The sequence below is a fragment of the Lycium ferocissimum genome, unplaced genomic scaffold (assembly GCF_029784015.1).
Source record: "Lycium ferocissimum isolate CSIRO_LF1 unplaced genomic scaffold, AGI_CSIRO_Lferr_CH_V1 ctg8626, whole genome shotgun sequence".
Lineage (NCBI taxonomy): Eukaryota > Viridiplantae > Streptophyta > Magnoliopsida > Solanales > Solanaceae > Lycium > Lycium ferocissimum.
This window is the reverse complement of record NW_026727347.1, coordinates 67-25,890: the sequence shown is the minus strand read 5'-3', so window position 1 is coordinate 25,890 and position 25,824 is coordinate 67. Positions and strand designations below refer to the sequence as shown.

At 34.6% G+C, this 25,824-nt stretch overlaps 1 protein-coding gene across 1 annotated transcript; it reads left to right on the top strand.

The window, feature by feature from the left end:
• Positions 1-1,688: 1,688 nt before the first annotated feature.
• On the top strand, positions 1,689-19,985 carry LOC132045933 (uncharacterized). The gene is made up of 8 exons (XM_059436500.1): positions 1,689-1,765; positions 2,009-2,070; positions 2,208-2,279; positions 7,995-8,260; positions 8,367-8,557; positions 8,646-8,720; positions 18,964-19,051; positions 19,145-19,985. The coding sequence occupies exons 1-8, from the start codon at positions 1,689-1,691 to the stop codon at positions 19,967-19,969; spliced, it is 1,656 nt and encodes a 551-aa protein (XP_059292483.1). The 3' UTR covers positions 19,970-19,985.
• The last annotated feature ends 5,839 nt before the right edge of the window (positions 19,986-25,824 follow it).

The following is a 25,824-nucleotide window of genomic DNA, read 5'->3' as shown; positions in this document are numbered from 1 at the left end:
CTAAGTACTTAGTAGGTATTAATCCTTCAATAATGCAGTTTTTATCTGCGCCTGAGTCAACTAATGCTATCTTGTCTAGCACTATATTACCTACTCTTAAAGTGATTAGGATGTGCCAGCTTTGTGCTTTAATCATTAAAGTTCTATCAATAGTATCTGAATTATTGATAACATCGTTATGATCTATGACGTCATCCATGTCATCATCTTTTTTGGAATGAGATGATTCATCAGAAACGTCTCTTTCAATATCTTCTGCAAGAGATTCTTTTCTTGTCTGAGATAAGATTTGATCAGTGATGTGATCCATTTCAACTTTATTAATACGATTTTTTATATCCTTAATTTCATTTTTTACTGAAATTAATTCTATTTGTAAATCCTGAACTGTGGGTTGTCGTTCTTTTTGAACAAACCTATTCATAACATTTTTCATGTTAAAGGGTTCAATTGTGGGTTTATTCCCTGGACTGTTAAGAACAATATCTTTTAATTTAACAAGATATTCCTTTTTAACATCGTCATTGTTTATATGATTAATTAAATCAAATAAGAATTCTTTAGATTCTTTATTAATTACTCGTATTGAATTTTGACCACAAGTACAGATAGTTCCTGTGCATTCACATTCTTCGTCTGAAGAAGGATCTGCAGAACTATCGTCTGTAGTTAATTCAATGTCACTATCTTCTTCAGGAGAAGATGAGGAATTATCGTTTTCTTCAAGAATTGAATATAATTCATTCTTAGTTTTTTCATCAACATCTAGAAGACTAATCTTATTTTTCTTTCTAGTGTTAACTTTGCAATTACTAGACCTATGACCCTTTTTGCCACATGTCCAGCATGTGTCTCCTAAATTCTTTTTAGGGGTCTTTTTAAATCTTTTCTTTTTACGAGATTTTTCTGGATCTTTCTTTCTTCTAAATCCTGAAGAACTAGATCCTTTTGTTAATTTTTTAGATCTTTTGGAAGGAGCGGATAGTTTTGTAAATCCAAAATCTTGGCAAAAACTTCCTAGCTCATTTCTGGATTGCTTTTGATCTTTCTTAATGGACTCTTTTAGTTTTAGATCTGTGCAGAGATCAAGTCCTGTCACATTAATAAAACTAATTATGTCACCATAAGTAAGATTTTCATAAGGAATCCTTCCATTAAATCTATCTTTAATTTTTGTTCTTACCTTTTCGGCAAATAAGGATGGTAAACCGCTAATAAATCTTTCTTTCCAGAAATCATTATTGCATAGCTCTTCTCTTATCATGACTTTTTCTAAGAACATATCTTTGTACCACCTAAAATCATCTAATTTGGGGCACCTAAGATTGTTTAATAATTCTAAGCTCCTATCTTGGAAGAGTTTTGGTTCTCCAATGAAGTGCTTAGCAATACTGTAAATTAATGTTGCTGAAGCATCTTCTCGTGCTTCGTCAACAGATGTTTGCATATTGTTTTCCATTTTAATAACAGTTTCTATAACTATGGCTCCTAAGATTTGAGCTCTATTGAATTCAGTAAGATAATTATCCCACCAATTTTTTAATGTTCCAGTGAAACCTGAAATAATCATTGTTGCTGCGTGTCTATCACCAGCGCTTCTAGCTTTGTATGCTGTTATAGCAATACCCATTTCATGTAATTTTTTATAGATTTGGCTTTCAGCTAAACCGTCTATATTCCATTCACTAATGCCTGTTCCTCCATGGGATGAACTGGTTAGATATATATCTTCTTCAAATTGGACATCTGGGAATGATGGCCTTTTGTAATAATTTTTAGTTGGATGATTATTGGTTAACTTTTTTGCCTCTTTCTGAGTTTGAGATAATGTAATGACTTTATCAGAATTTTTATTTAATTTATCTAGAGCATCTATTGCCTCTAGTTGCTTTTTAATTCTTTCTTCTAATTCTTTTGTTGAATTAGAGACTGTAGTTTTATTACTAGAACTAGCTTTACTAGCTATTTTGTTTTCAGTTATTTTTAACTGTTTATTAATTTTATCTAGGAATTCTCCATCTAGGCCAAATTCCTTATCTAGTTTTGGGAATTTTTCTGAAGAAAATTCTGGTAATTTAATTGTTGGATGTTTCTCCAAACTGGGGTTACTTCGGATGGTATTGCTTTTTTATTTGTTTCTTTTATCGGATTAGAAACACTATGTATTGGTTGGTATAGTTATTTTGTTATCTTATTGATATCCTTAGTTTTTGGATCACTATCTAGATTGAATCCTTCTCTTTTAAAGGGGGTTGCAGTAATGGTTTCTTTACCAACTGGTATGATAATTTCTTCTAATGGAGGAGTTTGGGATTCTACGATTCCTTTATTCCTAGTATACCATTTATTTACTATCATTGTTAGAGATTCTCTTTTTGGAATCTTCCCCGTTATTTTAAACCATTCAAAGAATTTTATATTCCTTCTGGTTCTTCTTATGTCTTCTAACCATTCTATTTTATGGTTAATTCTAGTTTCAAAACTATGAGTTTCTTTATACCATTCGTATTTCTTTTTATGACTTTTCATTTCATCATCTATACCCTTATAGTATAAATTTTGATAATTTTTACTTCTAATGGAGGAGTTTTGGGATTAAACTTTTGGAATAGTTTGTCTAAAATTTTTATTTTTTGACTAAGATTGTTGTATGAACCACCTACCTTTGTGTCACGACCTATTTTCACTAGGCGAACCCTTATTCCAACAATCAAAAATATATAAATAAAGCGGAAGAAGATAAAATAACGTAAGTCTCACGATAATAATATAAAGAAATATAGAAATAATGAGAATCCAACCCCGATATCGGTCGGTCATACAAGAGCATCTAACTAAATACTATAAGTCCGAATCATAATAATACATAGTAGCCTAAAAGATCATGTCCCGAATGAAACAAGACATAAGGATAAAAAGAGTCATCGGCATCGATCGTCCTCATGCTCATCCCGAAGGACTCGAATCGAAATCCTCGAATATTAGCCACGAAGAGTAGAAATCGATCTCGGTTGGTACTCGCATTCATAAAAGAATGCGCAAGTGTAGGTCGAGACAAACAACGAAAATGTTCGGTAGGTATCATAGGCCGACTAAGACTAGATAACGTATATAAAGACAACAAGCAAGAAAAACATATAAACCAACAAGTACAAGTCAATATGAATCCATATCCACAGAACAAGTCATCTTTTATGTTATAGCATCTAAACCCAATTGTGCCAAGTCTTAGTATAATCAATCCGAATCAGTACATCACGGTAGTATCACAACAATCAACAAAAGAACCAAGATATAATGCAATGCAATAATGTATGTAGGATGAATGCAATGCATATGCGCTTTGTACAACATGTCCCGGACGGAGCTTAACTCCACGTCTCGGCGATCATGACCCATGGGGGACCCGCGAAGTCCATGTACCACTCGCTCCGAATATAACCTCGGATCACGAGCACACTCTCACGATCCCGGCAAAGACCTCGGGCATCGGACACTCCATCGTTCCCGGCAAGAAACCTCGGGCAACAAACACTCATCTCTCTTTTACCCTCTCCGGCAAAGACCTCGGAGGCTACACTCTCTCACATATCATCATTAGTGCCATAACCATGCATATATCAATGTATCATGGAAATGCATATGAGTATGATGAAATGTAATGTTAAAAACCAATTCAATCCGAAACGGTACCGCACATGGAATACAAGTAATATCAGCAATAAGGCTACACAAAAAGCCACAATGGAATCACCATTCTCATCTCCATATCAATCAAGTAAAACACCGCAATATCATAGTCATGATATATCATTAGTCACGAGATACTCAATGTCTCAAGTGGCAACGAGCACACAAAAAAAAAAAAAAAGATCAAGATAAGTCAACAACACAACGGGATGTGTAGCCCCCAAATCATACAACAAGGTCCAACCTAAGAAAATATCTAACCCAACTTGATACCCGCAGTTTATATGCATTCTCCGACAATATCATCTAAACATACGCTTCGCTAATCAAAGTCTCACCATAAGGTAAACCGTAACCTACCTCAATGCCGAACAGTGTCACGAACTCCCATGCCAAAGCTTTTTCCTTCGAAGTGCTTCCGATCGGACAAGGTCTTTAGTGCTTATTCGTCACACAATATGTGTACGCTACCCAATAATACTTCAACCTATATTAAGACGCCAACAACTATGGTTAAGCTACGGGGAGATTCAAACGTATTCTAACGTTAGTAACTCCTTTCTAGATGTTTAGGCGATGTTTTCTCTTGTATCTAAACCAACCACATACTACCAATACAACATCAATAATTATGTGTTCAATACCAATCCGGACAGCCCACACAATATTCTAAACAGCCCACATTCATAACATGCAATAACGATTCACATACGGCTTCGACATTCTCAAGTTACTTTTATTAGTTTGTAGCCTTAACGTTTGCATGTAACAACTTATAACAGCCCATCCAACATACAATATGATGTATACTCTTAACTTATAATTATTCTTTCCAACTTAATGAAAACACAAGTCCAAAACAGTCCACTACCACAACATGTCCAAAACAGTCCCTACCCGACAACATAATAATGTTCGGAATTCTTGCAAACGTTTACGAACATACTAAGCCAACCACATGCGATTTTTATACATCATTTCATGTCTTCTTTTCATATAATTTTAGTAAGTTATGACCAGCTATCCACACGACAAGTACAACATCAATTCATACGCAACTACGCTATATCGTCATTTTTATAATCCTTAAAACAACTCACAAATGACTTTAGTTTCAACTCCAACCATTAAACACCTTCCTTTCCATCATAAAATTCATGATAATAACAATCAAAATATCAAGTAAAAACAGTTCACTAACTTCTTCACAAAACAGTCCACACACGGCTACACCATGCTTCAACATCTCTCACATAAAATCATAGATTCAACCATTTTCATACTAACCTAACTTCACCTTTAACCTTCCAATTCTTTTCATTCTTTTTACCATGAGATCTATGATAGTAACAACCATATTTATTAAAGAAAATCAGTCCATTAATTCCACCAAACAGTCCCTACGGCCAACTAACATTCCAACGCCAACTTTCATGATTTTATGCATGCGATTCATGTTCGTCAAGTTACAACCATACTTCAACATCAACACATATAACCCCATAACTACTATCATGTTCCAACATCAATACACCTTATTTCATGCATACAACTTATATTCACACATCTACATCACCCTTAATACTTGAAAAGAAAGTTAGATCTTACCTTGACAACTTGACTTCTCTACTTGGCTAGAGTTGGTGACTTGAGATGGAAAATGGTTCTTGTTGCTCCAAAGACTATCTTCACGTTTTAGGGACCTTCTAAAGGGTTGAAACACCTTGGAAAATAATTTTTGGATCAAGACTCAAAGAGCTAAATTTCAGCCCTCTTGGCCGAATGGTTCTCTCTCTCTAGGCTTAGGTTTTCTTTCTTTGTGTTGTGTAGTTGAAATGAATTGTGATGGCTGATTTCTTGGTCATTATTTGGTTCAACTTTGATGCCTACAAGTTGGTCACATGCTCCACTTATGGCATGATTCATTCCATTAACTTTACACTTTAAATTTTCTAATTTGTTTTCTACAACTTTTGGCCAACCTCACCTTCTTGTTTCTCCTTTCTTCTTTCTTTTCAATTGTTTACAAGACAATTGTATGTGTGGTGAATGATTCATACACCACCCTTTGTCCATTGTAATCATGCCAAGATGGATGAGCAATATTTAATGTAAAATGATCCCTCCACCATGTTATGTCCTCCTAAAACAATGTATACTTTCATAAAGTAGTGGATGCTCAAATATTCAATTGTATGCTTCAACTTTTTCTCTCAAAATTTTCAGCCCTATGGCCGAATGTAACTTGTGTGTTTCTTCCAAATTTAATTGTCCACAATATGTTGAAAATGTAGTGGATGAATCAACATTTAATTGCATATTTGTATGTCTTCCATTAACCTTATTTTAGATGACTTTGAGTCATCCTTTTTACCTTGGATGTTGATGCTCTTGTTGGCTCATTATTGTCACCAATTTTTACTTAACACCACACTTAAGTAATTCCTAATCTCCAATAACATTTTTGTACTAAGTAAAATTTGTAACCGATTTGTTCTAGTTTAGAAATTAAAATCCAAAGTTTCTATCTCACGTTGATTCTTTCGCGAATAACTCGACGTATAAAAATACGGGGTCTAACATTCTCCCCTCCTTTAGAACATTCGTCCTCGAATGTCAAATGAGGACTAAAACTCGTCAATTAAATAACCGAATCACCCGTTATCGCAAGCTATAGACACCAAAATTAGACCACGAATAAGGTGTTTTAGGGATATTAGGCCTAAAAGTGCCAAACGACCAAATGGGTCGTTACATCAGATACCAATTAAACAATCGCTCGTCCTCGAGCGACAAGAGAGAATGAAAGCTGACGGTAACTAAAGAATCCTTGATAGGACACTGTGGGAAACCTCTACGGAATATGCCATAAACATTTCTCTCTCGCCTTACTAGCCGGAACTCCCTCTAACTTAGATAAAAGACCTAATTTTCATATTTCCAAATTCAAAATTTTCCCCCCATCCTCAGTTTCCGAATATAACCATTGCTTTTGTCAAAATGTTCTAATCCTATATAACCAAACCTATGAACGTTATCGATAGGCCTCACAATTTTCCTTAGAACCACACCAACCTTAGAATAAGACGCAAACCTTGCCCACTCGAACCGGTAAAGTATTCTGATTTCACTAACCCTTCTTTCACCATTCTTAAATTTTCTTTCGTCGAAGTACCCTTGCCAAAAATCCTTAATGGAAATAATTTCCCTTTCTCCTTAGTTCATAAGTTCACTAACGTGATCACTGATATCTAAAAGTATTTCACCATTAGTGCTAGTCACACCATCATCATTCGTCACCGTAAATAATTCCATTGACCCACGCCTTATTCGATAGTCCTCAAAAAGATGTTTACATATGAATAACCGACCCTTACTTAACTATACCGAAATTAGTCAAATATAAGGTATAAGTCACTGTATTGTAGACTTAGGGTAGATAATTTACTTTAAAGTACTAGTCTTGTCTTTATATATTTCTTATGTGTATAAATACTAATACAAATTATTTCTTGTCAATATAGATTTCTTAACCGTACTTATATAACGTAATTAATTGATTCTTGATTTGTATATCATGGCTTTGACGTATTACGTATTTTTTTTATCGGTTATATACGTCTATTCTTAATTACGTATTTTAAAAATAAACAATACGTATCTATACACAATTCCTAATTTTTTTATATATATATATATATATATATATATATATATATATATATATATATATTTTTTTTTTTTTTTTTTTTTTTTTTTTTCATTTGATTTTGTGGCCGACAAGCTTTATAAAAGCAGCCGTTCAAAATTTTTTTTTTTTTTTTTTTTTAAAAAAAAAAAAAAAGCTTTTACCCCTCAGGTAAAACCCAGATGGCCGACAACTTTATGAAAAGAGCTGTCCTCTTTCCAAAAGCAAAAGCAGACGGCATCTTCAAGATCAGCCGTCCACTTGGATTACGCGTTTTATAGGGAAGAGTGATGTACAGAAGTGACTACACTAGCCGACCTTCGTTCATGCACCAATGCTTCATATATATATGCTTCTAGGATCCTTCCTTTTGAATCCAATTACAAGAAAGAATGCAAGGTAATTCAGGACACTACGCTATCGATCATCAGTACGATAACGCTTTTGATGTTGCTAACAATCCTTTGATGATGGATTTCACTCTTGAAGATCCATTTTATTCATCTTTTTATAACCCTACCCCGTGTGATGGTCATATTCTGAATATCTATTTGTATACACTAATAGTATTTGTTCTAAATAAATTATCTAATGTATTATAATGTTATGGGTGCAGGGATGTGGAGCGAAACGAGGGATGAGAACCAGGAATTGTTGTCATGTGACAACAATCAAGAAAAGATAATTATAACGGAAAAAGGGAAGCAAAAAATGTTATCTCGAGAAGCAATTTCCAAGTGTTTTTACATGCCAATAAATCAAGCAGCCAAGGAACTCAATATTGGGGTGACACTTTTGAAGATAAGATGTAGGGATTTGGGAATTCGAAGGTGGCCACATAGGAAGTTAATGAGTCTTCAAACCCTAATCAAGAATGTTAAGGTTCACTCTCTATATACACATCTTCTTTACACTCTTGTTTCAAATAAAAAAAAATTCACCTTTTAGTTTATGTAACAATATTATATTCTCTTAATATTTCGTTTAGAAAAGAACGTTAAGATATTCTCTACATAGACATGTTACCCTTGTTTCGATGATGAATATTTGCGGAATTGAAGAGGGGGAAGGAAATGGTATGGAACAGTGGAAGGATGTGATAGATTCATTAGAGGAAGAGAAGAAAAGGATGGAGGAAATCCCGGACATGGAACTTGAGGAGAAAACAAAGAAATTAAGGCAATCTTGTTTCAAGGCTAACCACAAGAAGAGAAAGCTTATGGGTATGGCGAGAATTGCAGTTTCTTTTGATACTTTCATGCGATAGTGGTCCGATTCTGGACAATAATGCTGCTATTGGTTATGGCCATAGAGAGGAAGATGATGAAGATGAAGTCATTAAGTCTCTTCTTGCCGATCGTTTCAACTCCAAAGCAGCCCCAACCTTGCATGATTGAACTTTTTTTTTTTTTTTTTTTTTTTTTTTTTTTGGTGTGTTCCTATTAGCTACTCGAAGAAAGTAGTTGGGACAATGGTAAAATGTGCTGATTTGAGTGGTGAAATCAATCTCTTTAAAACTTCCATTTGTGTAGACTGTCGATATCACAGGCTCTTGAAATGCAGTTCCTTTTCTTTTCAATTAAAGGCGAATAAACCTAAAATGTTTAATTAAAGGCGAACAAACCTAAAATGATCAATTAAAGGCGAACTAGCCTAAATGCGGTGCTTGATCTATGATTATTAATGATGCAAAGTGCAATGATTTGGGGATCTTCTACCCTTCCAAAATTCACGTCTAAAAAGTTCATACTCAAAGAAATTTGTGAGTTTCAAATTTAATCGGTATTAAGTTGGCTTTGCCCTTTGCTTTATCTCGAATCTTGCAAGACACTACTCCTCCTTCACACGTTGAGAATCAGGTCAAAAGTAGTTCATATATATTTAAAATTAAAATTTCTATATAATGTGACCGAAGCCTATGTAAGCCTATAATTAAATCCTATTATAAGGTGGATAAAACCCAAATAAATAATGAAGTCTTATTATAAGGTAGACAATCCTAAAATAAAATAATTAAATACTTTGAATAATTCGTTCGTTAAATGACCACTCCACTACATCTATACCCTATTCTCACCTTTTCATAATTAGGTTCCACTCGCCACCAACCTTTAGAAAGGAAAAGTCATAGCACTAATCCATTGATCAAATTATTTTTATCTTTTATCCCCACTACAATCCAACATTAATAACAAAAATGCCCAGCTGTTCAGTCTCGTTTCTCGTGCCAACGGATCCCAAAACTCGCTTTTGATGCTTCCAACGGATTCCTTGTGAAATTTCACTCAAATTAGGCTTTTGAAACACTCAATTTGACCTTACAATGAATGAGATATGGTGGTTTCAAGTTTTGGAAAGAATGCAGATTTTTAATACGAATTTCAGTAGCCATTTCACAACTTTCCCATAATTCTCATTCAAAAACTTAGATGCAGCACCCGATAATCCTTCATCTATACTATAAGAACTCTTACTTTGCTATACGCTTCCTAAAACCGATCATACCATCGAACAAATCGCTCTTATTAAGCCATAAATGCATTCTTGCCTCTTTCGAGAAAATCCAATACTATAAATATGGAGGTCCTATGACCCTATGAATCACTTCTCCCATCTCTTCAACCAACCTCACAATAACGAGCCTAATCACGACTCCACACAGCTGAAACCCCAAGTCATAGCTAGAAACTGAACTTGGTCACACATCTAAATTAGGACAACACAGCTCGTACTGTACCACATGTCGGAAACAACCGTTCGCGCAAGAATTTAAGGATGAGTTCCCATCATCCGGGAGAAGGTAAAACAGAGAAGTTCAGATACCAATTGGGATCAACTAGATACCAATTTGAATGAAGTAGCACGAAATAATGAAAGAATCGAAGTTTCCTAGATGTCCCATAGCCTCCCAATTATAAGTGTGGCGCGCAACACACCCATAAGTAGGACTCTACTAGACATTGCTCTTGTACTTATAGACCGGGTAACCTAAGCTCTGATACCAACTTGTCACGACCTATTTTCACTAAGTCGTGCGGGCACCTACCTTTCCCACCTCGGTAGGCGAACCCTTATTCCAACAATCAAAAATATATAAATAAAGCGGAAGAAGATAAAATAACGTAAGTCTCACGATAATAATATAAAGAAATATAGAAATAATGAGAATCCAACCCCGATCCGGTCGACTCATACAAGAGCATCTAACTAAATACTATAAGTCCGAATCATAATAATACATAGTAGCCTAAAAGATCATGTCCCGAATGAAACAAGACATAAGGATAAAAAGAGTCATCGGCATCGATCGTCCTCATGCTCATCCCGAAGGACTCGAATCGAAATCCTCGAATATTAGCCACGAAGAGTAGAAATCGATCTCGGCTTGGTACTCGCATTCATAAAAGAATGCGCAAAAGTGTAGGTCGGACAAACAACGAGTACTGGTAGGTATCATAGGCCGACTAAGACTAGATAACGTATATAAAGACAACAAGCAAGAAAAACATATAAACCAACAAGTACAAGTCAATATGAATCCATATCCACGAACAAGTCATCTTTTATGTTATAGCATCTAAACCCAATTGTGCCAAGTCTTAGTATAATCAATCCGAATCGGTACATCACGGTAGTATCACAACAATCAACGGAACCAAGATATAATGCAATGCAATAATGTATGTAGGATGAATGCAATGCATATGCGCTTTGTACAACATGTCCCGACGGAGCTTAACTCCACGTCTCGGCGATCATGACCCATGGGGGACCCGCGAAGTCCATGTACCACTCGCTCCGAATATAACCTCGGATCACGAGCACACTCTCACGATCCCGGCAAAGACCTCGGGCATCGGACACTCCATCGTTCCCGCAAGAAACCTCGGGCAACAAACACTCATCTCTCTCTTTACCCTCTCCGGCAAAGACCTCGGAGGCTACACTCTCTCACATATCATCATTAGTGCCATAACCATGCATATATCAATGTATCATGGAAATGCATATGAGTATGATGAAATGTAATGTTAAAAACCAATTCAATCCGAAACGGTACCGCACATGGAATACAAGTAATATCAAAGAATAAGGCTACACAAAAAGCCACAATGGAATCACCATTCTCATCTCCATATCAATCAAGTAAAACACCGCAATATCATAGCCATGATATATCATTAGTCACGATACTCAATGTCTCAAGTGGCAACGAGCACAAAAAAAAAAAAAATAGATCAAGATAAGTCAACAACACAACGGGATGTGTAGCCCCCAAATCATACAACAAGGTCCAACCTAAGAAAATATCTAACCCAACTTGATACCCGCAGTTTATATGCATTCTCCGACAATATCATCTAAACATACGCTTCGCTAATCAAAGTCTCACCATAAGGTAAACCGTAACCTACCTCAATGCCGAACAGTGTCACGAACTCCCATGCCAAAGCTTTTTCCTTCGAAGTGCTTCCGATCGGACAAGGTCTTTAGTGCTTATTCGTCACACAATATGTGTACGCTACCCAATAATACTTCAACCTATATTAAGACGCCAACAACTATGGTTAAGCTACGGGGAGATTCAAACGTATTCTAACGTTAGTAACTCCTTTCTAGATGTTTAGGCGATGTTTTCTCTTGTATCTAAACCAACCACATACTACCAATACAACATCAATAATTATGTGTTCAATACCAATCCGGACAGCCCACACAATATTCTAAACAGCCCACATTCATAACATGCAATAACGATTCACATACGGCTTCGACATTCTCAAGTTACTTTTATTAGTTTGTAGCCTTAACGTTTGCATGTAACAACTTATAACAGCCCATCCAACATACAATATGATGTATACTCTTAACTTATAATTATTCTTTCCAACTTAATGAAAACACAAGTCCAAAACAGTCCACTACCACAACATGTCCAAAACAGTCCCTACCCGACAACATAATAATGTTCGGAATTCTTGCAAACGTTTACGAACATACTAAGCCAACCACATGCGATTTTTATACATCATTTCATGTCTTCTTTTCATATAATTTTAGTAAGTTATGACCAGCTATCCACACGACAAGTACAACATCAATTCATACGCAACTACGCTATATCGTCATTTTTATAATCCTTAAAACAACTCACAAATGACTTTAGTTTCAACTCCAACCATTAAACACCTTCCTTTCCATCATAAAATTCATGATAATAACAATCAAAATATCAAGTAAAAACAGTTCACTAACTTCTTCACAAAACAGTCCACACACGGCTACACCATGCTTCAACATCTCTCACATAAAATCATAGATTCAACCATTTTCATACTAACCTAACTTCACCTTTAACCTTCCAATTCTTTTCATTCTTTTTACCATGAGATCTATGATAGTAACAACCATATTTATTAAAGAAAATCAGTCCATTAATTCCACCAAAACAGTCCCTACGGCCAACTAACATTCCAACGCCAACTTTCATGATTTTATGCATGCGATTCATGTTCGTCAAGTTACAACCATACTTCAACATCAACACATATAACCCCATAACTACTATCATGTTCCAACATCAATACACCTTATTTCATGCATACAACTTATATTCACACATCTACATCACCCTTAATACTTGAAAAGAAAGTTAGATCTTACCTTGACAACTTGACTTCTCTACTTGGCTAGAGTTGGTGACTTGAGATGGAAAATGGTTCTTGTTGCTCCAAAGACTATCTTCACGTTTTAGGGACCTTCTAAAGGGTTGAAACACCTTGGAAAATAATTTTTGGATCAAGACTCAAAGAGCTAAATTTCAGCCCTCTTGGCCGAATGGTTCTCCTCTCTAGGCTTAGGTTTTCTTTCTTTGTGTTGTGTAGTTGAAATGAATTGTGATGGCTGATTTCTTGGTCATTATTTGGTTCAACTTTGATGCCTACAAGTTGGTCACATGCTCCACTTATGGCATGATTCATTCCATTAACTTTACACTTTAAATTTTCTAATTTGTTTTCTACAACTTTTGGCCAACCTCACCTTCTTGTTTCTCCTTTCTTCTTTCTTTTCAATTGTTTACAAGACAATTGTATGTGTGGTGAATGATTCATACACCACCCTTTGTCCATTGTAATTATGCCAAGATGGATGAGCAATATTTAATGTAAAATGATCCCTCCACCATGTTATGTCCTCCTAAAACAATGTATACTTTCATAAAGTAGTGGATGCTCAAATATTCAATTGTATGCTTCAACTTTTTCTCCTCAAAATTTTCAGCCCTATGGCTGAATGTAACTTGTGTGTTTCTTCCAAATTTAATTGTCCACAATATGTTGAAAATGTAGTGGATGAATCAACATTTAATTGCATATTTGTATGTCTTCCATTAACCTTATTTTAGATGACTTTGAGTCATCCTTTTTACCTTGGATGTTGATGCTCTTGTTGGCTCATTATTGTCACCAATTTTTACTTAACACCACACTTAAGTAATTCCTAATCTCCAATAACATTTTTGTACTAAGTAAAATTTGTAACCGATTTGTTCTAGTTTAGAAATTAAAATCCAAAGTTTCTATCTCACGTTGATTCTTTCGCGAATAACTCGACGTATAAAAATACGGGGTCTAACATTCTCCCCTCCTTTAGAACATTCGTCCTCGAATGTCAAATGAGGACTAAAACTCGTCAATTAAATAACCGAATCACCCGTTATCGCAAGCTATAGACACCAAAATTAGACCACGAATAAGGTGTTTTAGGGATATTAGGCCTAAAAGTGCCAAACGACCAAATGGGTCGTTACAGTTTGGAAGGAGAAGGTCTTGAGAAAGACATTCGATGGCTGGACGAAGGTCTAGAATAAGACATTCGGCTACCGAAGATGATTCATTCATCGAGTTAAAGGAACTTTAGGTCAATAGATCCATTCATGTTGAATAACTTGCTCAATAGTTGATAAAATGGCGTTAAATCGCCATTCATCTTTTGATAAAATGTCATCCCATTTTATTAATTTTGGGACAAAGGTACTACTATGTTCTTGGCTTGATTCCATGAGCATAGTAACTCCTTTTGGACTTATTATTTTAGCTTTTGGAGCTAAGGTAGTCTTCATTAGTCTGTAATATATCCTGTATATTACAGCTATTTCTTTTGTATTAACTTTGCTGTTCATGTTCCTTGTTTTGATATTAAGGGTTAACGTATCTAGTACGTTCTGATCATTAATATCAACTGAATAATTAGGGTAACAATTAAAGTATACCGGGCCATTAGCGAGGTTACTTTGTAATACTCCTAATAATGAATCTTCAAAGTTTAATAATCTATCATCTCTTAATAAGAGACATAAAGGCGTATCTAAACCTAATCTGTAAAGAGGTTTGACCGCGACTTGGACAAGTCCTATGTGCAAGAAATTAAAATTTCTTTGATATCTTTTAATATCTTGAACTTGTAATAATTTAATAGTTTCCAAAGAACTATTGATTGCTATAGTAGATTCGCAAGTTTTGATGTTGTAGCTTTTAACAAAATCAAACTTTCCTGTATTGTAGATTGATCGGAATGGTTCCTTTGGAATATTCCAATTTTGTAGATCATTTTCTACTTTAGCTATCTTGGTAGCTACAGCTGAAATATTATTACTATTTATTTCCTTATGTTTATCTAAGGATAAATTACTCATTTTTAATAATGATCTGAATATTTACGAAGCTGTTTTGCATGCCATCGCATATTCATCTTGCTTATTATCAAGCTATCCATTTTAGCTTGTATCTGGGCTTCTAGATCCCATATTGAATTTATTATAAATTCTCTTGTGAGATGTCTCTCACTATTGTTATAGGCTTCTAAGAACCTAGGATTTAACAACATTCTTTTAAAAGCTAAATCTGAATGTAAAGAGTTTATCTTCTTTACTTTCTTATTTATCTTTCTCTTATAATCATAAAGTTCTTCATTGTAAAAGGCTATCTTTTGAAAATAAGGTATTGTTTTCATTGTTTGAAAATCTTTTGATTTTATAACAGAGTATACTGGGTGCTACCTCTTATGGGTATGTACTACCTCCTATGGGTATGTCTACTTTCGCTGTTCATCTTTTCTATGTTCCTCTAAGGGAGTTAACAGTTGTACTGTTTATCTTTCTTATTCCTTAATGTACTGTTTCTCTAGTATACTTACTGTCTAGATGTCGATCTTCAATTGTTGAGCAAGATTTTAGGGTTTTGGTCTTATGACCTGATGCCCTTTCCCCCTTTTTTTTCTTTTCGTTATGTGTTGCTTGAAACACTTCTTTTTTATTACTTGGTTAATATAATAAATTACATACTAAACTTGCTTAGTGGTATTTAACTAAAAAAAAATATACTCCGTATGAAAAAGGAGATATACAGGGAAACAAATACTTTCATATATTATCTATGAAAATAGTAGCTAGAAGATCAATGAATATTGATGAAGAGAACTTGGAAAGGTTTAGAAGTTTGAAGCCAACCAAATAAGTATAAATACAAATAAATAAAGAGAGCAAAAAAGAAAACGGCTCTTGGCATTAATAATATGACAGAGCATTTTTTAGTTATTATAAATGTATTTAAGTTTTTATATATTATTAACATTAATTATTTCATTATTTTTTTAAAGGGGAGATGTCCATCAATATTTTAGGGATATTTCCGTCTTTCAAATTTAGACTTAAGACGTTCTCACTTTTAGTATTTTATATATATATATATATAAAAAATTTTACGATACATAATAATATTTTTTCAAAAGGAATACCTCTAAGAATGGAGCCTAGTGGTTAATTCTATAAATAAATTCCAAAAAGTCTTTGGCTTTTATAAAGTGCCGAAAATTAACCTTCGCAACAAATAAAATGCTTATAAGCGTTTTTAGAAAGAAAAAATAGGTTGCCTGCATCTGGTCGCTTTGACATGGAAGCTCAGTGAACTTCTTGGCTAGAACCTTTCTCAATCGAGTTTCTTACAATACCGAGCCAGTTGAGCCGAGCCAAGCCCGGCCCGAGCTGGCTCTTTGGTGTTTTGTTCTGCGTACTGCTACACCATTAAAAAAATTAAAATTATAATAAAGTGGTTGATTAAATTTCATTAATTTTTGAATTCTTAAATTTAAAATGTTAATTACATTTCGCACCACTAATCACAAAGATATAAATGCTCTTCCGTTAACTAATAACTCCTAATATTAGATTATTTTAGTTCTAATATATATTTCCATATGTAAAAACTTAAAGGATGTACACCAAAAACAACAATTTAGGATGTGTTCAGTATGGAGGAAAACATTTTCGGGGAAATGTTTTTCAATTTTCTCATGTTCGTTGGAAATATTTTCTTTAGAAAACAAGTTCCTTAAAATTGAGGAAAATGACTTCTCTAATGAAACTAGGGAAAACAAGTCCACTAGTGACATTCCACCAACCACCACACCCGACCAAACCTCAGCCACCCCACGCACACCACCCCCACCCACTACCCCGCTACCACCCCACCACCTCGCCCCCAACCCCAACACCCCAACACCTCTTCAAAAAATATCAATTTTCTTTTTTAAAAATAGACTTTTTTTGTTTTTGTTTTTTACACCAACGCCCCCCCCCCCCCCACACAAAATCACCCCATCCAAAAAAAAATTCTTTTTAAAAAAACTTTTTTTTTTTTTTGGTTTTCTACACCCTCCCACCCCCCGATTATTTTACTTTTATAAAACATGGGAATTTTGCGTGGTTAAATTTGGTTGAGGTTTGGTGGTTGTGGGTAAGAATTTTTTTTCATTTTTAATATTTTTTTTTAAAAGTAAAATAAAATATATGAAATAGAAATTTAGGAGGGGGTGAGTGGGGTGGTTCAGTGTACCGGTGGTGTGGGTGAGGTGGGGTTGGGATGGGTGGTGGTATGGCGTAGGGGTGGGTGAATATGGAGTGCATTCGAGGGTGATGGTTGGGTTGGGGTCGGGAGGGGGAGGTGATGGATGGTGGTGGGGGTGGGGCTTGAGTATTTTTCTAAAAATATTTTCTACTAACTAACCGAACTTGATAAAATAAGTAGAAATTCACTTATTTTTCTAGGAAAACATTTTCCGGTTGTTCGGTATGGAGGAAAACATTTTCCGAAAAATGATTTTTAATTTTTCCATGTTCGTTTGATCAAAATTTTTGGAAATCATTTTATTTAGGAAAACAAGTTCCTTAAAAAATGGGAAAATGACTTCCCTAATCAAATTAGGAAAAACAAGTCCACAAATGGCATTTCACCGACCACCCTACCACCACCAACATACCCCCAGCCACCAAACCTCAACCACTCCCACAACCCCACCCAAAGCACCCCTCCACCATCCCCCTGCCTCCAAAAAAGATATTTTTGAAAAGAAAGTTCTAAAGTTTTTTTTTTTGGGGGGTTATCTACACTCACCCCTCCCCCCCCCCCACCGGCTGGGTGACCCCCCACCCCTCCAAAAAATATTTTTAGATTCTTAAAAAAAAGTTTTAAATTTTTTTTTTTACACCATCCCCCCTTCCCTCACCCCACCACCCCCTCCAAAAAAATAACTTTTTTTTTGAAAAGTTTTTCTTTTTTTGGTTTCCTACAACCCCCCCCCCCTCCCTCCCCCGCCCCAACAGCAAACCACCCCCTAAAAAATATTAGCCATTTAAAAAAAAAAAAAGAAATTTTAAAAGTTTTCTTTTTTGATTTCCTCCACCCCCCCCCCCCCCTTCCCCCTAGCTCGCACCCTACCCTCCCCGAATTTTCGACTTCATATTTAATTTTACCTTTATTAGGAATTTATTAAAATGGAAAGTTTGCGTGGTGGAAATTCACTTATTTTCTAAGAACATATTTTCCATGAAAATAATTTCTGTGAAAAACATTTTCCTCCATACCGAACACACTCTTAATGGGAAATATTAAGTGGACACGATCTAGTAATATTTTTGTGCCTCATAAAATCAGTATATTTAATTTCAAATAATATTATCTTACACTCCCTCCGTTTCAATTTATGTGAACCCATTTGACTGGGCACGGAGTTTAAGAAAGTAGAGAAGACTTTTAAAGTTGTGGTGTAAAATGAGTCGTATATATTTTGTGTGTCCATAAATCATTGCATAAAGGTAAATTATATTCAAATATAGAAAGTGGTCATTCTTTTTGGCGCGAACTAATAAAGAAATGGGTTCACATAAATTGAAACAGAGGGAGTATTTTTTTTTACTAAGAATGAGATCGACTGAGAATAACGTGCAACTGCACGTTTATAGAAATTAGTTATATTAAAAGCATAAAGGACCTTAGAAATGTTGATTGAATTTTTTGTGCTTCATTCAAAGATTCTATAATAGACAAAATAGTTATTTAATATTTTCTTAACATTGAAAACTTAAAAATTCATTAAAAATTGATTATTAAACCTTTCCTTATTGGAATTATTTAGCTAAAATTTCTGATTATAATTTTTTTTTCCTTTGGTTAAAGTCACATTCTATTTATATATTGATATTTTTATTTTTTAATACTATTTCTAAATAGTTTATTTTTTACATGCAGAGAGCATAAAGAAGAGTTGGTGAAACAAGATGTTGGGAATATAGAAGAGAAACACAGAGAACAATTTCCTTTATGGTTTAAAAGGAAAGTAAGTGATTTTAAGATAATAATCATGTTGTTGTGTTTAAATTTTAATCTTTTTCTTCTTTACTAATTGAACGCAATATTTTTTTAATCATAGATTTTGAAATTATATAATAAGGACAAGTCAATGTCTATCAAGAAATTATATCCTTTGGCAATGGAATCTGATGTGCGTGGAAGAAAACATACTGGCTGTGTTATAAATGGTGTTAGGTATCTTATTCAACGACACGATGAATTACGTGAAAGTCAGAATTGTGGTATAGTTGTTGCAGGCTATCATGAAAATGAGTTGATTGATTTTTATGGTATTATAACTGACATCATTGAGTTAGAGTATGTTGATGAGAATCGAGTTTTTCTATTTAAATGCAAGTGGTTTGATCTTCGCAAGAAAACAGGGATGCAAAAAGATAAACATTTTACGAGCATATGTGTTAAAAGATTTTGGTATGAACATGATTCTTTCGTACTAGCTACTCAAGCAAAACAAGTATTTTACATTGATGACCCAAAATTGGGGGAAAATTGGCGAATTGTGCTCAAATTTCAAGATAGACACTTATATGATGTCCCGGAGAAGGAAAATTCAGAGACAGAAAGTGATGAGTCGCATATTACAAATAATGATGTGTATCAAGACATGTCACTTGAAAGTAATTCGATTGTCAATGATACGGTGGATATGTTGAGTAAACTACATAGAGATGATGTTGAACCGATTACCCTGGATGCAAATGTAATTGAATTGGATGCTCAAACAGAACCAGAAGTTGAAGTTGATTATATCGAAGAAGATTCTGACCAAGAGGATGACACTATGGTAGAGTACATAAGTGATAATGAGGATAATGAAGGTAATAATAGTACTAATGACGATGAAGCTGATAGCACAGGTGATGGCGACGACATTGGCTTGTGATGTAACCTCATAATAGTAAGGTCGGTTACACATTAATAGTTCTTCCGAATTTTGTATCTTGTTTAGCGGATTTCAAGGGGATGACTTTCATAAGTTATTTGCAGATTTTGTCTGATTGAATTATGTATATCTTCTTATGTCTGAAAACCTACGAATGTAGAAACTTCTAGCTTTTAATCACATCCTTTTCTGCCTTTCATCTTTTAGAGAATTTAAGATTATTTTGGTGCTTTGAAAAGTTAATAAGCACCTGGCAGTCTGACTTTCATAAGTTATTTGCAGATTTTGTCTGATTGAATTATGTATATCTTCTTATGTCTGAAAACCTACGAATGTAGAAACTTCTAGCTTTTAATCACAGCCTTTTCTGTCTTTCATCTTTAGAGAATTTAAGATTATTTTGGTGCTTTGAAAAGTTAATAAGCAGCTGGCATCTGAAAACTGCCACAAATATCTAGACTAGATTATCACATAAAATGCAGGGCAGCTTGAAGATCGCGGACTTTGGGTGGTACGTACAATCAAGAAGCAAGAGACATACAATGTGTGGAACTCTGGACTATCTAGCACAGGAAATGGTGGAGAACAAAGCTCATGATTATGCGGTTGACAATTGGACTCTAGGGATCCTCTGCTACGAGTTTTTATACAGTGTGCCTCCATTTGAGGTCGAGAGACAGACCGACACATTCAAAAGGTATCTATTCCTCTGCTTCTGTCATCTTTTAACTGTTACTGGAAAATCAAGATAAAGTAACTTGAGTATTATAGAATTATAAAGGTAGACCTCAGCTTCCTTCAACACCTGATGTATCCGTCAAGCTAAGAATCTCATTAGCCGGGTAAATTGATTAGTACTTGTCTATGCTTTAGTTACGTAAGAAGAAACTACATAAGGCGAAGGGTGGTTAGTTAAAGCACATACAGTATATATAGAAAATAATACTGGTGTATATAGGTCAAAGAGTTACGTTTTAAAACACGTGCAAAATTTCTGGTTGCACGCCTTTTGTCTGATTGTTTCCTTTCTCTTTGCAGCTTCTTGTGAAGGACTCTTCTAAAATGCTTTCTTTTCAAAAGATCATGGAGCATCCTTGGATAATTAAGAATGTCACATGACGCTATAATTTGAGTCGCTTCGTCAATTTTCATCGTTTAGTTAAAGCGCCTTGTCTAGTGAAACTGTGAAAGTAACCGATAACATAAAGTTTGTTTTTTCACTGTGGTGTTTCAACTCTTTTTGCTATTACATATGATATGTAAATGTAATCATCTTGGTTTCAATAGTTTGTATCAGATGGAGTGTGAAGCTATGTTGGTGGGCATTGATATAGTTTCCTGGAAATAGTTGTATATCATTTACATATGACTTTACTGGATTTTCTATTAACTTCGAAATTAGTTTCTTACCTTATTCTCATAGTTTACTACTGTTACTCTTTATGATGCAGGATTCTCCCAGTGCAGCTCGGACTTTGGATTTAGATTCAATTCTTGAGGCTAGAACTGGTGGGACACGACCCACTCGGTGAAGTTGAAGGAAGCAATTACAATCATCATTCGATCTTGACAATTGCATTCCACTTTGCTTTTGAGAATCACTATTGAGAAAATGTATTCCACACAAGATATCCAAGTGACTTTGCACAAGTTATTCTAGATTTACGAAGGAAGCGTAGTATGCATCCTATAGAGATCGCTAGATTTATACTCTTTCTTGGGAAGTTTGACAGAGGATAAGCACCAAAGAAAGTGTTTGTTCACCTTATTGTAGCGCTAAAAGTAGACTAGAACTTGAAATGGAAGTATTTGGCGGAGCCGGTAGATTTTCTTGGTTTCGTATTACAAGATTGAATTGGACAATGGAGATTATTTCATGTCATTGATTGGGATTATCTGTAAACTTACCTCTCAAAATAAGTTATCTTCGCTAATTATAGAATTTTATTTTTCGCAAAGCGCAACTACTTTCTTTTTGTAATGAACCTTGTTATTAATAAAATTCGGCTTGCTAAGGTCATCTTGCATAGGGTATATTAGTTCAAAAAATAACTACGTATAGGCATTTATCTCTTTTATTATATAATATGGTCTATGTCGCTTATCAGTAGTATAGTCTAGTATTTCAAAAAAAATAATGCTTGTGTGGTGTATAATTGCTGATGGAGAAAACTATAATTTTAATTTTGTTTAAATCGAGATGTATCTTAATCTTTTAATTTATAACTACATATTTTTTGTAGCCAATAATTGCACTATTCAACTACGAAATTTAAGTTGTCACCATTTGAAAATTATATTTTTTTTGTGACAATTTCGTTGTGACTAAATTGTAGGTTGAGTAGAGACAAATAATACAATTGTCACTAATTGTTCGAACTATTAGTGACAAAAATTAAAGTCACAATTAAATATAAAATTCTGCGGCTAAAGTTTGGAATGATGAACTACAAATTCTAATTTGTTGCTACTGTATCAACATAGTTTTTGCGACAAAAGTTTTCGTCTCCAAATTTTAGTGGTATATTAGTTAAAAATATGTGTATAGGCATTTTATCTCTTTTATTATGTAATATGGTCTATGTCACTTGTCAGTAGTATGGTCTAGTATTTCAAAGAAAATTATGCTTGCGGGGGTATATCTATTGACGGATAAAACTCTAATTTTTATTTTGTTTAGATCGAGATGTGTCTGAATCTTTTTCTTTATAACTACAAATTTTTTTGTAGCCAATAATTGCACTAGTCAACTACGAAATTTAAGTCGTAGCCATTTCAAATTTATATTTTTTGTGACAAAATTGCATTGTGACTAAATTATAAGTTGAACAGAGACAAATAATACAATTTTCACTAATTGTTTGAACTATTAGTGACAAAAATTAAAGTCACAATTAATTATAAAATTATGTGGCTAAAGTTTACAATGGTTAACTACATATTTTAATTTGTCACTAATGTATCAACATAGTTTGTGCGACAAAAGGTTTTTGTCTAAAAAATTTAACTTATTTTAGGACGAAAATTAGTTTGTCACAAATTGGGTACATCATTAATGACAAAATAATGCGTCACTAATAACTTTAAATTCGTGGCTAATAGTACTCAATAAATGGCGCCAACGCTTTTTTTGGAGGGAAACTTTAGGGGACAAAACTTTGCTACGAAACTGTGTTTCGTCACTAAAAATATGTGCCTCATGTATTTAAGGACGAAATGGAACTTTTGTCACGAAAAGTGAACATTTAGTGACGAGTTTTGCGCCGTAGCTAGTATTTTCGTAGCTAAATATCATATTTCTTGTAGTGTGTTGATTTGACAACACACCAGGCATGGCAATTTCAGGAATCTATGATACATACAGGCTTGATTTGACAGTACAATACTGCATTATTTGACAGTTTTAATATGACTCTCACTTATATTGCGCACCATTTTAATGCGCAATATAAGTGTTGCTTTGACAACATACCACACCACGCATGACAATTTCAGGAATCTATGACACATAAAGGCTTGATTTGACTATACAATGGTGCATTATTTGACCGTTTTAATATGACTCTCACTTGTATTGCGCATCATTTTAATGCGCGCAATGTAATTGATGATTTGACAACACACCACGCATGACATTTTCAGGAATCTATTTAACATGAATGTTGGATGAGTGAAAAACTCATCAATTTCATAAGTCTAAATCTTACAAGTCATTGAAAAAAAAAATCGAAGTTCATAGAAAAATGTCTCAAAATGCTTCAACTATTAGGGTTTCACTATTTTGGGATGGAGATATCTTTGAGGACAACTACTCCGTTCGTTATAGTATCAAACTAAAAAGCCCATGTTAAATTTTCAACAACTTTAAATTATGAAACACTAGTCAGTTACATGCACAAAAGAATGAAAACTACACCCACTGAGTTTGGAATCTCAATAACAAGCAATGAGGGAGTTTAAGGTTGATCAGTCAAGCACAAAGATATAGAGGCTAGTTTGTAGATGACAGTATCAAGGCTGTCAGTGGTTGCTTCGGGGAATTGTTAATCCTGATGGTATGTGGGCTATCACAAAATTCCGCCAAAACCACGCTTGTGATATGAAAGACAATCGAGCAGATCATTATAATTTAGATACAAACATGATTGCTCAAGTGTTACTTAAAGACGTTGCCGAAACGCTAAGGTAACTTATCCTACCTAGTACATTATATGTCTTATATCAATTAAAAGATCATTATTAAATGTTAGTTGTTTAAACTTGTGCAGGATTCCCATCAAAGATTGCATTAGAAACGTTCAAACCGTATATGGTAAAACTATAAGCAACAGAAAGGGATTTCTCGGGCGTACATAAACGCGCTTTTGAGATGATCTTTGGAAATTGGCATACTTATTTTCAATCGCTACCAAGGTATATGGCGGCTCTACAACATTTTAATTGTTACACCTCGAAAAATTTTCCGTTGATGCACAGTGAATAGACTAACAAAGATCACGAAGTATGCGGTATTTCAATAAGTAAGGAATGACATTTGATGACCCTAAATTAAGATTTCAAAGACATTCGAGGTAAGAGAAGAAAGTTTGCCGAGAGAAGGCAAGGCATACGATATGTATCGGAAAGGATTTACGAGTAACAAGTTAATGATGATTTAATGATGCTTTGGAGAAGAGTTATAACGTCCCTTAGATTGTCAATGAGGTGATAAATAAATGTCAAGAAGGTTCCATAAGGATTGGAGATCAAACGAGTCAACGAGAATGAGTTCGGAAGAACTAGGCATTATAAGGCCCAACATACGGGCCATATAAATTATACTGGCCGTATGTTTGGCTGTATAATCAGCCCAGATGGCCAGCCTCACTAGACCAAATCTACGGCCAGACATACGGTCAGTATAATTTATACGGACCGTATGTTGGTCCGTAGAAATTGGTCGGGACAGATTTTGTGTTATTAATAAGGGGTCCAAGTTCATTTCATTTCATTTCCCCTTCACACCCCTTCTCTCTAGAACATTTCTCCACACTTCTCCCACAAGAATTCAAGAGATATTAGTGATCAACTTCATCAAACCAAGTGAATCAAGTGTAAGAAACCCATTAAAGTTCATCCAAGACAAGAATCCAAGTGAAGGTGAAACTAGGGTTTTGCTCAAGTGAAGTGTTTCCACCCAAGGTTCATTCCTACACCATCTAAGGTAAGTTTTATGGTATTTTCATGTTGTTTAAGGTATTGAGAAGTTGAAACACTTGAATTGTAGAAGGATATAGAAAATGGGTCATGAATGTGAGAATAGTGTCATTTTTGAGTAATAGCTTGGATTGAGTCATGATTCTTGATATGTTGGATTATGGTTATGTTATAAATGATGTTAAGAACATGGGATAGAAATTGAATGAATGAACATAATTGTGTGCTATGACCATGGATATGAATGATTGGAAGTGAATTGAGAAGTAAAGATAATGTAGGTGAATAAAGACCATTGTTATGATGTTGTGAATGTTATTATGGATGTTTGGGAGTTGATATACGATATGAAGGAAGTTGTATAAATAAAGGAGATGCTGTCCAATTTTCTCTAGCTTTAGTCATGTATGCTACGCTATCGATTGTCTAATGTTAGTATAACTCTAATGAAGGTAAAAACGTAAGCATTGAAGGAGAACGTGCAAGCGATAGAATAGTTGAACGGAAAAGTATGTAAGGCTAACCCTTCTTTCATCAAGCCTGGTTCTTTGGCCAAATATCTATTCTTCTATGAGCCTATGATGTCCTCCAAATGAGTCTATCTGTTACACCTCGGAATTTCCCCTTAGCGTACAAGTGAATGGAATCACGAAGGGCAT